The sequence below is a fragment of the Microsporum canis genome, genomic scaffold (assembly GCF_000151145.1).
Source record: "Microsporum canis CBS 113480 supercont1.3 genomic scaffold, whole genome shotgun sequence".
Lineage (NCBI taxonomy): Eukaryota > Fungi > Ascomycota > Eurotiomycetes > Onygenales > Arthrodermataceae > Microsporum > Microsporum canis.
The window spans coordinates 2,220,303-2,233,870 of NW_003299167.1; the positions used below are offsets into that span (position 1 = coordinate 2,220,303).

Sequence of the window (13,568 nt, forward strand, 5' to 3'; positions counted from 1 at the left end):
TCCTTTTCTTCTTCTTCTTCTTCTTCTTCTTCTTCTTCTTCTTCTTCTTTAATTTATCCCCACTGTCTCCATCAGTTGCTTTGCGTTACAAGTTGATAGCAGTTCATAGTTGATGACATGACGATGTGACGAATCCCTGCCCGACGATGGGCCTTAGCCTCGAAGTTGCATATATCTTATTCCGTCTCTTTTTCTTCTTTGATTATCGGTTTCTCTCTTTATTTCCGCATTGATAACAGACAAAGCCAAGGGGCGGACGTGATCACCGTCCTGCCGGTGACATAAGCCAACAGATAGTGGACTCAAATAAAATATTATCATTCAACCAACCATAACAGCGTATCGTGGACTCCTCCGGAGCCTCCCGTGTTAGACACAAGCATCGTTTCCACCCCTTGTTTAGCCTTTCTTCTATCTAGTTTTATCCCTGATGTTGTTGCATTTTGCTTGCTCTTTTCGAACGTTCGATGTTGGTTCTAATTATGTAAGCATAAACGGAAGAACTAAACGCCGTAACCGAAGTCGTCACGTGGATTCCGAATCGAGAAAGGCCAACCGCATCTAATCATTTTGCCCCCGTTTTTTCTATACAAGAAGAAGAAGAAGAAGATGAAGGCGAGAAGGATGAGAAGGACGAGAAACTGGATGATACACACGCGATAGCCAACAGTTCATCTCACCTAGCGCGCGAAAGAAAGAAAAAAGAGGCGTCAAGGGGGCCATGCAGGGAAACGATGGCTGCGGGAACAAGGCGGCTACAGGGCCTCTCTTGCGTCACATCGACAAGTTACTATGTCAAGGTAGACTCCATAACTATTTGTTCTCAGGCCTCCCGCACCAGATGTCACGCTTCTTTCCCGCCTCTCCACATGCAGCGGAGATTGACTTGAATATCGGCTCTCTCGCCAGCGCCTTTTCTTTTTTACGTTCCCACCAAGCACGTATTTTTCCTTTCGCTTGCCTGTTCGCCGCAGGCTTGAGGACCTTTCGCGTTTCTTAGCTTTTCCCTTCTTACGATGATTAAGAGGGGCTTTTCTTACTCTATCTGCATCCTGTTACTTTTTTTAAACATAAAAAGGCTATTTATATTGCATGAAGTCCAGGCGTTTTTCTGTCCTTGATATATCCGTGTATACTTACCCTTTTAGGCCATAGCTGCAACGGCCTCTGGCAGCGGAGGAGATGAGACGGCTTTGATACTTGAGAGTTCGCTGCCGCATACTGCGTACCCTCTCCGTCACACTTCTCTGCATACGATTGAGAACGGAGAGACTTTCTAGATGCATCGGTAAGGCGAGCATATATATATATATATTTGTATATATATTGTGCATTTGGAAGAAAGATACGATGGACCAGATATCAGGCCAAAGACGGCCGGTCCGCTGGCGGTTCTGGGCAAAGGAAGACTCAGATATATCCAACGACGTTCAGACAGACGAAGAAACAACACGAGCAAGATCAGTTACAACATCACTTCGCCGCGTCTCCTCGACGTATACACAGCAAGCACCAAGCTCTTCTATGGAGTATGATGCTGAAGGCGCAATTGATCCGGACGCTGACATAGAACGGCTGGGCAGACAGCGGCCACCGGTATTCAAAAACTTCGCGTCAGAGGCTGCCTTTTGTTTCTCCATCGTAATGTCCCAGGTGCTGACGGTACGATCATTGTCCTATTCCCCTCTTATTTACCATCATGAACTATGAACTGACGAGGGTACAAAGGAATATTTCATTTCTGGGTTTAACGTCATAATACCGAGGCTGGTAGACGAATTCAATATTCCTGATGCTTCTGCCGTGTGGCCGGCTAGTGCATTCCCGCTAGTAGTATCCTCCACTCTCCTTATCTCTGGCCGTCTGGCAGACATGGTTGGAGGCTACTACATGTATGTGGGCGGCATGGGATGGCTGTGCATCTGGTCGGTCATCGCCAGCCTCTCGAAAAACCGCATCATGCTCATTCTATGTCGAGCATTGCAAGGGCTCGGTCCCGCTGCCTACCTACCCTCCGGCATGATGCTGTTGTCAACGGTGTACCGTCCCGGCCCTCGCAAGAACCTGGTATTTAGTCTCTACGGAACCTGTGCTGTTTTTGGGTTCTTTATCGGGATTTTCTGCTCAGGGCTGGCTGCCCAGTACCTCGCCTGGCAGTGGTATTTTCGTATTGGAGCCATCCTTGCGGCTATTACTACCGCCAGTTCCTTCTTCTTTATCCCGTCGGATGCTGCCGAGAGGCGCAAACAAGGCGTCCAGATGGATTATCTGGGTTCAGTACTTATCGTTGTTGGTCTGACGCTCTCTGTCTTTGCGATTACGGATAGCGCACACGCCTCTCAGGGATGGAGGACACCGTACGTTTACGTCTGTTTCATCCTTGGATGTGTGTTTTTGGCTGGAGCGGTCTATGTGGAAGGTTGGGTCGCCGAGTGTCCCTTGCTGCCGTTCGACTTGTTCGACGCACCCTATATGAAGGCCATGGTGGTCGCACTGCTATTCTTTTATGGATGTCTGGGGGTATTCTTGCTCTATGGGACTCTATAGTATGTTCTCGCCTCATTGAAGCGTTCGTCATTCGGCGCCCCTTGCTAACATTTTTCCTCCTAGCATGGTACACATCATGGGCGCCACATCTCTTCAGGTTGTCGCTTGGTGTACTCCGATGGTGGTAGGCGGCTTTGCTTTCCCCATAATGGTCGGATTCTGTCTCCACTTGGTCTCTGGCACTGTCCTCCTTATCATATCCGGCATCGGTTGGATAATGGCCGGTCTCCTTTTCGCAATAATGCCCGACGGTGCGAGTTACTGGGCATACGCCTTCCCAGCAATGATCGGTGCCACTCTTGGCATCGATGTCACATTCAACATCACCAACATCTTCATAACGACAAGCCAGCCGAAACATAGGCAAGGATTAGCCGGTGCCCTGATAAACTCCGTCCTCTTCCTGAGTATTGCAGTGCTTCTTGGGTTCGCGGACGTTGCTCAGGTAGCAACTTTGGACCAGGGAAGAAAGCAGAGTTACCGCGTTGTCTTTTGGTTCAATACTGCGTGTGCCAGTGTTGCGCTCCTGATTATTGTACTCTTTGTCAGAGTCAACCCGGCAGCAAGTGATTTGACCGTCGATGAAAAGAAAAGGCAGCACGAATTAAGCCAGAGGCAACCAGAACCTCAGGAAGCATCCCATCAAGATCATAAAATAAACCATTCTAAAGAACCTCAGTCTTGCAGTTCAGCCCCGTCATAAAACCGAACAGGAGTATTCGGTTGTCTCTATTTACCAGAAGAAAAAAGCATATCTGATTAAAAGATGCTTTCTAAAGAGCAAAGGAAACTCTGCACGTCACCCTTCAGGCCAGCCTACAAAGGTAGATGCGACTAGTATTCCCAGATCAGAAATACTTACCTGGGACCCCCTCTTCGCCGCAGCTGGGAACATGTTTAATATGCCAACTAGCTGCGATTCCTTAATAAAGCCAGCCTTACCATGCACAAAAATGAGATTGATCCGAAAACGGGAATGGTGTTGGTTATATACTGGAGGGGAAATAGAAAATGAGCATGACTAGTATCCTGAAATATAGCTACCATTTATGTAGTAATATAAAAATACTCGCTTTAAGTGCAAGTCAAACTTGGTCTTGTAAATGTGGTAGTTCACACGCCAAGCAGTAACCGTCGAACCCTTTCAGGGATACCCTGGAGAAGGATTGCGTGAAGGATTCCTAGTCCGCTGGCTGCCTAGTTACTAGACTGAATCCGGATACCAGGAACTTGTATAAATAAACAGTCAGATATCTAGTTGAAGCAATAATTTTCTGCACCTCTTTATCTACAAACCAATTAATCCTTTAAAAGTTGTAGTTTCGAGATCGAATAGGTAAGAAGTCCAACCAATGTCAAATCAACAACAACCACTAATTCTCCTAGATATACAATCAGTTAATTGATACTAGACACCATGGCTATCTCCAACTCATACCCAATCCTAATTATTGCCAATCTCTTCGCAGCAATGTGTATTGGGTTCGGCATCAATGCGATCGTGCGTCCTGAACACGGCGTGTCCTTCTTTGAACTTGCTCCACCAACTGCTGGCCCGGAGAAGATCCTATTTAACAGTTTAATGGCCATCTATGGAGTGAGAGACGTGTTCATGGGCTTAGCTATCTTTGCTGCTGCATTCACTGGAGAACGAAAGGCGCTGGGATGGATCTTGCTCGGTGTGGGTGCCGTGGCCTTTGCGGATGGCGTCGTTTGCGCAGTTAATGGTGCGGGAGAGTGGAATCATTGGGGTTATGCTCCCGTAGTCATGGTTGTGGGACTGATGGCACTGGGTGTCTTGGATGGTGGTAAAGCAAAGACGGTTTAGGATGGGCTATATGTTGAGAATTTTGGGAAAAGGGTTGTATATTCATTTGGATTGATGAAAGTTTCTATGATATCTAGATGAAACGGGTGGTTATATTTCAAATAACAATGACGATTTACATCCGCCCTACCACCTGCATACACAACATGCCTATGCTATATATATATAATACGATGACTTGAGCAGGCGTAGACAATCCGAGAAGGGTAAAATCAGGCAGTGACGAAAGGGAGAGGGGAAAAAATGATACACTTGATGCAATATGAAGACGCCACCGCGTCTGCACCCGTCGATGCCAGAGGCAATCGCATACCATGGAACATGGACACTAGGGCAACCGGGCGAAAAAGGAAATAAGAATGAAAGAGCCAACTAGCGTTACTTTGTTTTTAGACATGCATCTCATCAGTGACAAATAGTAGCTGTGGTAACGCTGAGCCAGACTCGAGGATTATCAGACAGGGACTATATTGGTGTCAAAATGAAAAAAAGGAGAAGAAGCCCATATGAATCTGGTGGCTTAAAGCTTGGCCGTATACTGGCTGTGGTTGGGTAATGACATGACGTGGTAAAAGAGAGACAGAGCTAGAGTGGCTGCATTAGCTCTTTTGGGTATTGCTATCATCAATTAGATGGTTTTCATGATAGTCGCCTTCATGGTGAAGTGTGACACTATTGAAATCTTCGAATGGATCAGCGATTTCTCCAGAAGGTGTTGCTAGTCCTGAGTCCATCGGGACGCCTGTCAAGTTACTTGAGCCGCCGATGTCAACACTGGCGCTCTCCTTGACGTTCCTAAAGTTGACTGTATCGATTGCTCTTCCTTGATGGGGTATCATTGGAGGTTTCATGTGTCTGATCAAAGCCCATTGGGTAGGTCTGAAGAAAGGATGAGTCTTGACGTCAGAAGCGCCAGCGCGGGCGCCGAGGCGACGGCATTCATCCTTGATGAGAAGCTTGCGTATAAGCCCTTTACAGAGGCTGTGGTACGTGATTAGAATACCAAAATCGAGTGACGAGAGGGAAAAAGGAATACGTTATAACTTACTTAGAAAGCTGCTGTGCATTAGCATGTTCGGGAAACGGAACCTCGTCTCTTAGGATGTTTGCAAATGTTGCATTTCTGTTTTTGCCTTTGAATGGCGTCGTGCCGTAAAGCATCTCGTAAATGAGGATGCCTAATGTCCACCAATCTACTGCACTTGTGTGTCCGTTTCCTTTGATGACTTCTGGTGCAATGTATTCTTCGGTCCCGACAAAAGAATTAGTCCTGAAATCAGCAATACAAGATTTCGTATCAATTGTAGGCAACGAGTTGGCGGAGGTTCCGTTGCGGCCAATGATCATAGTTGGCGCACCCCCAGGGCCAGATTGTTTCGACAGGTCAAAATCTGACAACATGATATGTCCGGACTGGTGGAGGAGGATGTCTGTTATATGTTAATAAGCGGTTTGAGTGAGGTAGGGACAAGTTCTCATACTCTCTGGTTTGAGATCACGGTAGATAAAACCCATCAGATGAAGGTACTCAAGTGCAGCCGTTACTTCAGCAGCGTAGAACCGTGCATCATCTTCGGAAATGCATTTTCCTGGTCTTGTTTGGAGGGCTGCAAGCCTGTTAGCCTCGTCCTGGCGATTAAATAGAACAGATAAACGCACCTCTGAAAAATTCACCACCACTGCAGTATTCCATGCACAGATACAGATGGTCCTCTGACTGGAACGAATGGTACAGGGTAACTATGAACGGGTGATTACTCGTAGCAAGAATCTCCTGTTCAGCGAGAGCACGTTTAATCTTGTTCCTCTTGATCATCTCTTTCTTACTCAAGACTGCATGTAATGTTAGCAAAGGATAAAAGGCCTAGAGGGTAGGTGTTACGTTACCTTTCATGGCATACAGCCTCTGGGACTTCTTCTCCCTAACCAAATATACCTTGCCCACATCTCCCTTTCCGATCAGCTTAATCTTATCAAAGCTGCCAGGACCAACCTCCACGTTGCGCACTTTGATAGAATTTGAGCTATACGTTCGTCTGTAGCCAGCAGAACTCCGTATTTGACCGGGAAGTGGAATAGGCCCAAGTGTATCAGCATCGGGAACTGTGAGGTTCTGAGATGAAGGCTGTTCGACGAAGCCTAACTTTGCAGTACTGCCCGCTTGTTCGACCAAGGGCTCCTTCCCAAGCTCGGCCGTTCTAGGCCGTTCATCTGCCTTCCCACTTGCAAATAAGCCCTGCGCATTTGGTGCAGATGCAACCCTCCTTAACTTTCTTGCTAGTTCCTCTTTGCTGGCAGCAGTCGGTTGGTCTACTCCAGGAGCTCCGTCAATATGTATACCTGGAGTGTCTGGTGGGGTGGATGGCACGCTATCGTCATTTCGATGCCTCAAGGCAGGATATCCTTGGTGCGCAAAATAAGGGTTCGCATGGGCAGTTGGCGACACACCATCGTCATCGAGAGGATTTCCTTCACTGGCAACGGTAGTAGATCGATTCCGGGTGATATGTGGAAGGAATCTGGATTGAAATTTGGACTCTGGCTTTGGAACAGCAAGGTTGGAATTTTTATTCTGGGGGTTCTGTCCTGCTCCTCCTTGGCTGGTAGAGCTAGTATTGGAGGACGAGCTGTTTATTCGAAAGAAGTTCCGTAATTTTGTAGGGAAGTGAGAGGAGTCGTTTGAGTGTTTCTCTTGCTTTTCATGCTTCTTTCCTGTTAACGATATGCCGGGGAAATTCCGTTTCTCCGAGTTCGCATTTGTTGGAGTCGAGGAGTTGAATAACTGCGTCATACCGACAGCTCTGCACTGACAAAGCAGTGAATATAGAGGACAGTTAACGATTGAGGCTGGCAGGAGCGCTTATAAATGCTTGTTTTTCACTCCAAAAGCAATGGGCCCTCGAAGTGAGCGTTGGATGATGTAAAGCTGGGAGAGTAAGATGGTAGCAGAGTAGACAATTGGCCAGTATGAAGCGGTTGCTCCCTCTTTTCTTTTTCCGTCCTGTGGAAGTACGGAGAGGATGGGTGACACTCGGAGTCGAACTAGGGTAATGGGCGAAGGGAGGCCGGCTTAGAGAGAGGTGACGGGGCAGCGGCTCGGCACCATTGGCATTGACACTGGTGAAACAAGCGGGCCACAGGCTTGCAGTTGCGACGAGGGAGAGCAGGGCATCTGTCTGCAGCAAACGAGAGGGTGCCAACCAAGGGGCAGGGGGGAGAGAGGGAATGCTGACGATGCTGACGAAAGATTCGATGTAGGAAAAAGTCGAGAAGGCGAAGAAGCAACTTGAATCTGAGGTTAAAGTTGACCCGCGCTTGGGGATCCAGTGACGCTTGCTTACTCAACTATTTCACACTCTATCAAGACGTCGATATAAGAACAGAGAGAGGAGAGTAGCGGAGAGGAGGGCGACAGAGTGACAGAGCTAGTAGGAACTATGGAAGCTACCGGAGAGACGAGATAGTACGGTTGATGCTCTCGTCGATATTGTTCTTCATACTTGTATACTCCGACTGTCCATATTGATATCTAGCTGATATACAACTGAAGAACAGAATGATGAGAATGAATAAGAACAGCCGTATTATCGTCAAGATGAAAAATCCCACCAGGAACAGTGATGATAATATTATTGTTATATAGACGATTGTAAGTGACCGTATGTAAGTAACGTTAGCTGCTGTCGCCCAACTCGACTTTCTCCAGTGAACAAATCTCGACCCGCCATCTTATAGCCAACAAGATGGACTCCTACGATACATCTGAGGCCGGGTTCTCTAACCCCCTCATTCGCGATAATCCGTTGCTCTCTCCGTTAGAGCAAGAGGTTCTGGATGAATACTCGAAGCTGCTCGAGAACATGAACAAAGTAGGCTGCCTGGGAAGATATGCTCCTTTTTCGGAAGCTGACTATCGTGTATAGCTCTCTACGTCCCTCAACGATCTCGCCGTCCAGCCGTCCTCTGATACTCTCGATGCTCTGCGGGTGTTGGAGCGGAAAACAGCTACCGTTTATACCTTGCTCAAGGCGAGCGTGTACAGCATCGTTCTTCAACAGCAAATCTACAATGGTGGGGATGAGGGCCATATTGGAGACAACTAGTCTATTTTACCGCTTATCACGATGATGCCGCTTACCTAGGTCAGCCTAAGCTTAGACGAGTCTCTACTTCACTTCTACGAGGACGCATAAAAAGCATTGGCGCATAAGTACAAGGACATGGCAAGTGGATTGACGGAGTTTGGAGTTTGGAACCTAGTTTACTCGTCGTGGAGTTAATGGTTAGAGTATAGGGAATAAAACATAATACTCTAAGATTATATAAATACACTCAAACCTATCCTATAGTAATACATCAGGCATATCGAATGACTGGAGTTCGGCACTATGGGCAAAACATGGGTCTTTCAGACTCTTCCGGCGTAGTACACCTTTCTCACATCGACGAGCTTCTTCCCTAGAGCTCGAGCAACGTCATCGGGGTTTTTCTGGCTCATCAATGCCTTGTAGGCTGCCTTTGCCGAGTTCATCGGGTTTCTAGAGCGAGAAACACGGGCTGCCAGATCCTTGATTCCGGCAAGTTGGCACATTTCCCAGATACGTTGCGAGCAGCGAAGACCAAATCCTTGTGTCAGAAAAAAAAGTTAGTAAATGCTAGGGAGAGGTAGTGGTTGGTTTAGAAAATCATACCTGGTGGTCGATTCATCAGTACCAACTCTGTTCCTGCGACCTTTGCTTTCACATCTCCATATATTGTTCGCCTCTCATATCTTGGAACAGGCTGCATATTGCGAATGGCTCGATATTCAGCCTGGGCTCGGGCAGCATCCATTTCCTCTGACTTGCCTTCACCAATTCCAAGAAGTCCATTTTTATTACCTGCGATAGCAAGAACGTAGGTTTTTTGGATCTTTCCAAGACGAGTTTGATTGACAACGCTGTGACAAACAAGGACCTTGGTTTGTATCCGATCAATGTGGCTTGCATCATAGCCAGTCAGTGCCATCAGCCTTTTCACCGAGTCCGAGACTTCAGGCGCAGGCTTCTCAAGCTGAAATGGCGGAGGAGTTACATGACGACCTATGTTGGTGAAGTTTTCGCCTGATTCGAAAAGGTCTGGTACGAGTGAACTGTGGGGATTGAGCTCAGCCTCTGCCTTGCCGGCTGTCAGTCGTGTGTTGTCGAAAAATTTTATCAAATCCACTACTGAAGGTTCTTCTGGCATGTCCTTTACGAACTTGGCAAGGTCTTCGGCCAATTCATCGTCGGTTTTCAAGCGGGAGTTGGGATCACTGTTTGTGATAGGAGCGCGAATGTGGTGGTCAACAACGGGTTCAATGGTAGAAAAATCATCCACATATTTCAGTGCCCATGGGTCATCTCTCAATGTGAATTGTTTTTCCACATCCTCATCAGGAATGGCTTTCTCTCCGGCCTCAATGGCCTTGATTTGTTCTGGCGAATATTCTTTCTTCATATGCGCCTTTTCTTCTTCAGAATAAGCCTTTGATTTTGCGACATTTTGCTTTAACCATCCTTCAACATCCGAAGCCTTGACATTTTGATGCTTAGGTTTCCGGGGAGCACACGGTATTGGGGTGGAGTGGAATTGCCGGCGTGGATAGAGGACGAGGTTAGGTTTCGAAAAGGTACAGAAAAGGCATCTCGCCGGTCGTGTGACGCTCATTGTAGCGAATTGGGCTCGTAAAAGCAGCTACCGCATCGAGTCCGTCGGTCAGTTCGATGCAAGGTGTGCACCGGGGGAATTGGAGGAGGTTTGTCGCTCAAAGTGCATCAAATCTTCTAGTCAATTGAAAGATTGAAAGAATTTCTTCTTGAAGCTCGAAATAAGATTAAAGTTCTTACCTAATCATAGGAATATTATTTTACCGGATTAGTAATTGGAAGCCTTGACATTATATAAGTTCGTAATTAACATCAAATTCTAAGTCCATCATATTCACATCCCATTTATGCCAGCCATTAAATAACTATAATGTAGATTACATTACGTGGATTAGATGGCCTTGACCCTTCTGTGCCGCCGTGATGCAGCCTAATTGGGATGATTGCGGCATATTACTCTGTGCCGTAAGGCAACAGAATTATCATTGTGGTATATATTCTTGCCTTCTTTTGATGAAGTGAAAGGAAATTATTCATTCCTTAGCTCTCTACCTTCTATACTCAAGGCTATCCATCGTCTTTCATTTAAGTTATTACGAACCAAAGACAAAGAATAGTCTAACACAACATGGAACAACCTCAAACATATGGAATTTCCGCAAATATCTACGGACGCGGAGATCGCTCACTTGGCGACAGGCCGTGTCATGTTGGCCTAGCTGTGTATGAACTTGGCTCCTCCACCTGTGAAATGCATCACATCCGCTGTCCTCAAGACGACCAGTACATCTATGACCCTCGAATTCAACCGCTAGAGGATTCTGTCTTACGTGGGCGATGTGAGCTAGCCCGACTGTCAACCTCCAAAAAAGAGAGAGTTACTAAAATACTCGAGAAATTTGGCCAAAATGCCGCCAATATCCCTGAAGTTGGCGTGGGAAATTGTCAAGATTGGCTTGCTGGAGCGGTGAAGGAACTAGAACAGAACGGCATTCTCCAAGACAGGGAAGGGGTGTACTAGCAAAATATGATCAATTTGACCTCTGATCAAATGAACCAACGTTGCAAAGACGATGGGAAGCGGTGGATTGATGGGCCTGGGCAAATTCCATTTAATGGTGTACCTGATGCCAGGTTTTCAGATCGTGAGGAGAGAAGAATTGGGAGACTGGCTGAGGATTCAGCCATACAGGGGAAATTGGAATCTCTCTTCAACTCAAAAGCTGGGTCTAGTTCTTTGATGCCTGAAGACAGTGATCCCCAGCGTCTCTACATCTCCAGCCCCTTTTTCAGCCAGACCAAGCCCTAACAATGATCTCGGTAAATAAATGTCTAACTATAGGTCAAATCTGTTGAAATATATCTATTATCTGAAGGCTGTATATTTTCTTTCCCATGCAAGATTTGATTATGGGTAAAGGAATTTGTCTTGAAATTATGTGGATCCAAAGAGTGAATGGAATTTGTAAACTTTAAGAGAAGATCATAATAATTAATTCCACATAATTGCAGCAATGCGCCTCATGATTGCTGTTTCAATGTAATAGGGGGGTATATATTTCTCTACCACCAAATCCCAAGATTCCTTAATAGGGATTGTAACCATGACGCGGTAGTATTCCCAGTATTCAGGCCGGTATCCAGAGAGGCCCCAATCGATAAAAACGACACTGCAGTCTGGCTTGACAATGATGTTATCAGGGCGCAGGTCACCGTGAGTAAAGACGATCTGATGGCCTTTCAAGCCCCTAACTGTCTGGTGATTAATGTATTCTGAAACATGACGAGGCGATTCAGGGTCAATCGGGCGTGGATTGGGTGGAAATCTATTCCGCATAGCTTGGATAATTCCTTCATTGAAAGCAGATTCAGATTCGAAGGGGCCATATTCAATTGGCTTATCTCCCCACCATGCATCGAAAATTGGATCTCTGCACGAAGTCTGGCCCAGTCCTCCAATGTATGTGCCTTTGATATCCCGAATCTGCCTCACAGAGTCTTTCAGGCTTGAAACAGTCTTTTCGCGCTCCTCCTCATTCGCATGCTCCCAAAAGGAACTTAACAACTTCCCTTCTTCAAAAGACATGATAATGTAGCAGACGTCGTCCAGAATATATGCACTAATAAGGCGTGGTACAGCCACTGTTGTAGATGTAGCGACTAAGTGCATCGCTTCTGCTTCTGCTAGTCGGACGCCGTGACCGTATTTGACGAGCATTCCAGAGTCGATATGAACAACTCTAGCACCTCCTTTTCCGGGGCAGAGATCTGGCCAGTCGTCCAAGTCCTTTGGGTCTAACATAGTGGATGGAAAACCAACAATCTTTGAGTAGCTGAAGTGTGTTTGCACTCCTTTAGGTTTTGGGCTATCGGGGTCCGCTTTTTGTGCTTCTGGCTGTGTTAAATTGTTGTCCCGGATCGTTCCTCGATTGGAATGTGTTAGAAAATGGTCATCAACAAGCTTCTGAGTTGAGAGACAGTCATTCTCAGATAATGGTCTGCCGCTGCCGCCATATTGAACAGGTATTCCATCCCCCAGGTACTTGGCTAGCTCGCTTTTTTTTTGAAGTATAGATATTTTCTGTAGAACATCATCAGGCAACTTCAATTTATAGAACTCCTCTAGGAATGGGTTGATGATATAAAACCGTGAGAGGATCCCAGGATAGTATGAAGAGATATGCTGTTGAATGGACTGTAGAGCAGCTCTCACATTGAAGATAAAACTGCCGAATTTTTCTAACCGGAGTGGCGGTAAGTTGGATGGACGGCAGTCGACAACGAACGAAGCCTTCAAGTCACCAGATATAGAAGTAGATTGAAGAAGAACGACCATTAGAGCCTCTAGAAGTCCTATGACTATATTTGATATGCTCCCTGAGTACCTTAAAGGCTCGAACAGGAGCCTGTATTTCTTCAGAGCTTCTTCGTCGAGCTTAATCCACATGACGTGATGGCCTTTACAAAGAGTAATGTGCACAAAACTGGAGAGCTCTGGCATTTTCTTGAAAGGAAAGGGGTATGGTTTGACTGTTTTTCGCCAGGACAGAGTGTCCTTGATGGACATGCATGTCCTCTCTATAATCAGGGCATGTAGGGCAGAAGCCTTGATAAAGAACTGTTCAGAGTCAGTGAGGACGAATATCCATAGGTATCTTTAGGGGTCTTACCTTTGTAAGTATTGTCTCAATGAGTTTCGGGTCTCCTTTGACCAGGTCAACCCCCCACATTTCATGATAACCGATTTTTGTATATATAGCTGGGAGAGCTTGTTGGAGTTGGCTAAGGCGAGTTGCTAGGGGTATATCCATGACAAGGCACCCGACGAGAAGGTCTATATCAAATTATAGTCGTGATGAAATATCTGAGATGATTTGGCGGTTTTCTTTGGATCGTGAATAGATGATAGACAATTAGAGAATAAAAGTTGTAGATGAGACGGGAGGATTTCATAGATCGCGCATTAAATATAGTAGCAAAAGATAGGATAATGACTAATAACTTGATGGCACAGATATCTGGTGGTGCCTTTTGCGGTTTAGCAAAGGGGCGTAAACACCTTGATT

The 13,568-nt window shown here is 46.2% G+C and overlaps 7 protein-coding genes across 7 annotated transcripts; 4 read left to right on the plus strand and 3 right to left on the minus strand.

Moving 5' to 3' along the window:
* Positions 1 to 1,350: 1,350 nt before the first annotated feature.
* Positions 1,351 to 3,250, plus strand: MCYG_03690 (drug resistance protein; the record flags this gene model as incomplete). The annotated part of the gene is made up of 3 exons (XM_002848138.1): positions 1,351 to 1,529; positions 1,767 to 2,546; positions 2,611 to 3,250. The coding sequence occupies 3 exons, from the start codon at positions 1,351 to 1,353 to the stop codon at positions 3,248 to 3,250; spliced, it is 1,599 nt and encodes a 532-aa protein (XP_002848184.1).
* Positions 3,251 to 3,914: 664 nt separating this feature from the next.
* Positions 3,915 to 4,430, plus strand: MCYG_03691 (conserved hypothetical protein; the record flags this gene model as incomplete). Its single annotated transcript, XM_002848139.1, has 1 exon — positions 3,915 to 4,430. The coding sequence occupies one exon, from the start codon at positions 3,965 to 3,967 to the stop codon at positions 4,373 to 4,375; it is 411 nt and encodes a 136-aa protein (XP_002848185.1).
* Positions 4,431 to 4,974: 544 nt separating this feature from the next.
* MCYG_03692 (serine/threonine-protein kinase nrc-2) lies at positions 4,975 to 7,873 on the minus strand (the record flags this gene model as incomplete). Its single annotated transcript, XM_002848140.1, has 6 exons — positions 4,975 to 5,356; positions 5,424 to 5,805; positions 5,857 to 5,982; positions 6,035 to 6,208; positions 6,263 to 7,176; positions 7,824 to 7,873. 6 exons carry the CDS (start codon positions 7,871 to 7,873, stop codon positions 4,975 to 4,977), a joined length of 2,028 nt encoding a protein of 675 aa, XP_002848186.1.
* A 58-nt stretch (positions 7,874 to 7,931) lies between these two features.
* MCYG_03693 (conserved hypothetical protein) lies at positions 7,932 to 8,568 on the plus strand (the record flags this gene model as incomplete). Its single annotated transcript, XM_002848141.1, has 4 exons — positions 7,932 to 8,009; positions 8,053 to 8,244; positions 8,299 to 8,477; positions 8,523 to 8,568. 4 exons carry the CDS (start codon positions 7,932 to 7,934, stop codon positions 8,566 to 8,568), a joined length of 495 nt encoding a protein of 164 aa, XP_002848187.1.
* A 215-nt stretch (positions 8,569 to 8,783) lies between these two features.
* Positions 8,784 to 10,107, minus strand: MCYG_03694 (mitochondrial 37S ribosomal protein MRPS5; the record flags this gene model as incomplete). The annotated part of the gene is made up of 2 exons (XM_002848142.1): positions 8,784 to 9,001; positions 9,067 to 10,107. 2 exons carry the CDS (start codon positions 10,061 to 10,063, stop codon positions 8,784 to 8,786), a joined length of 1,215 nt encoding a protein of 404 aa, XP_002848188.1.
* Positions 10,108 to 10,630: 523 nt separating this feature from the next.
* MCYG_03695 (conserved hypothetical protein) lies at positions 10,631 to 11,311 on the plus strand (the record flags this gene model as incomplete). The annotated part of the gene is made up of 2 exons (XM_002848143.1): positions 10,631 to 11,016; positions 11,137 to 11,311. 2 exons carry the CDS (start codon positions 10,631 to 10,633, stop codon positions 11,309 to 11,311), a joined length of 561 nt encoding a protein of 186 aa, XP_002848189.1.
* A 183-nt stretch (positions 11,312 to 11,494) lies between these two features.
* Positions 11,495 to 13,313, minus strand: MCYG_03696 (conserved hypothetical protein; the record flags this gene model as incomplete). Its single annotated transcript, XM_002848144.1, has 2 exons — positions 11,495 to 13,120; positions 13,173 to 13,313. 2 exons carry the CDS (start codon positions 13,311 to 13,313, stop codon positions 11,495 to 11,497), a joined length of 1,767 nt encoding a protein of 588 aa, XP_002848190.1.
* Between the last annotated feature and the right edge of the window lie 255 nt (positions 13,314 to 13,568).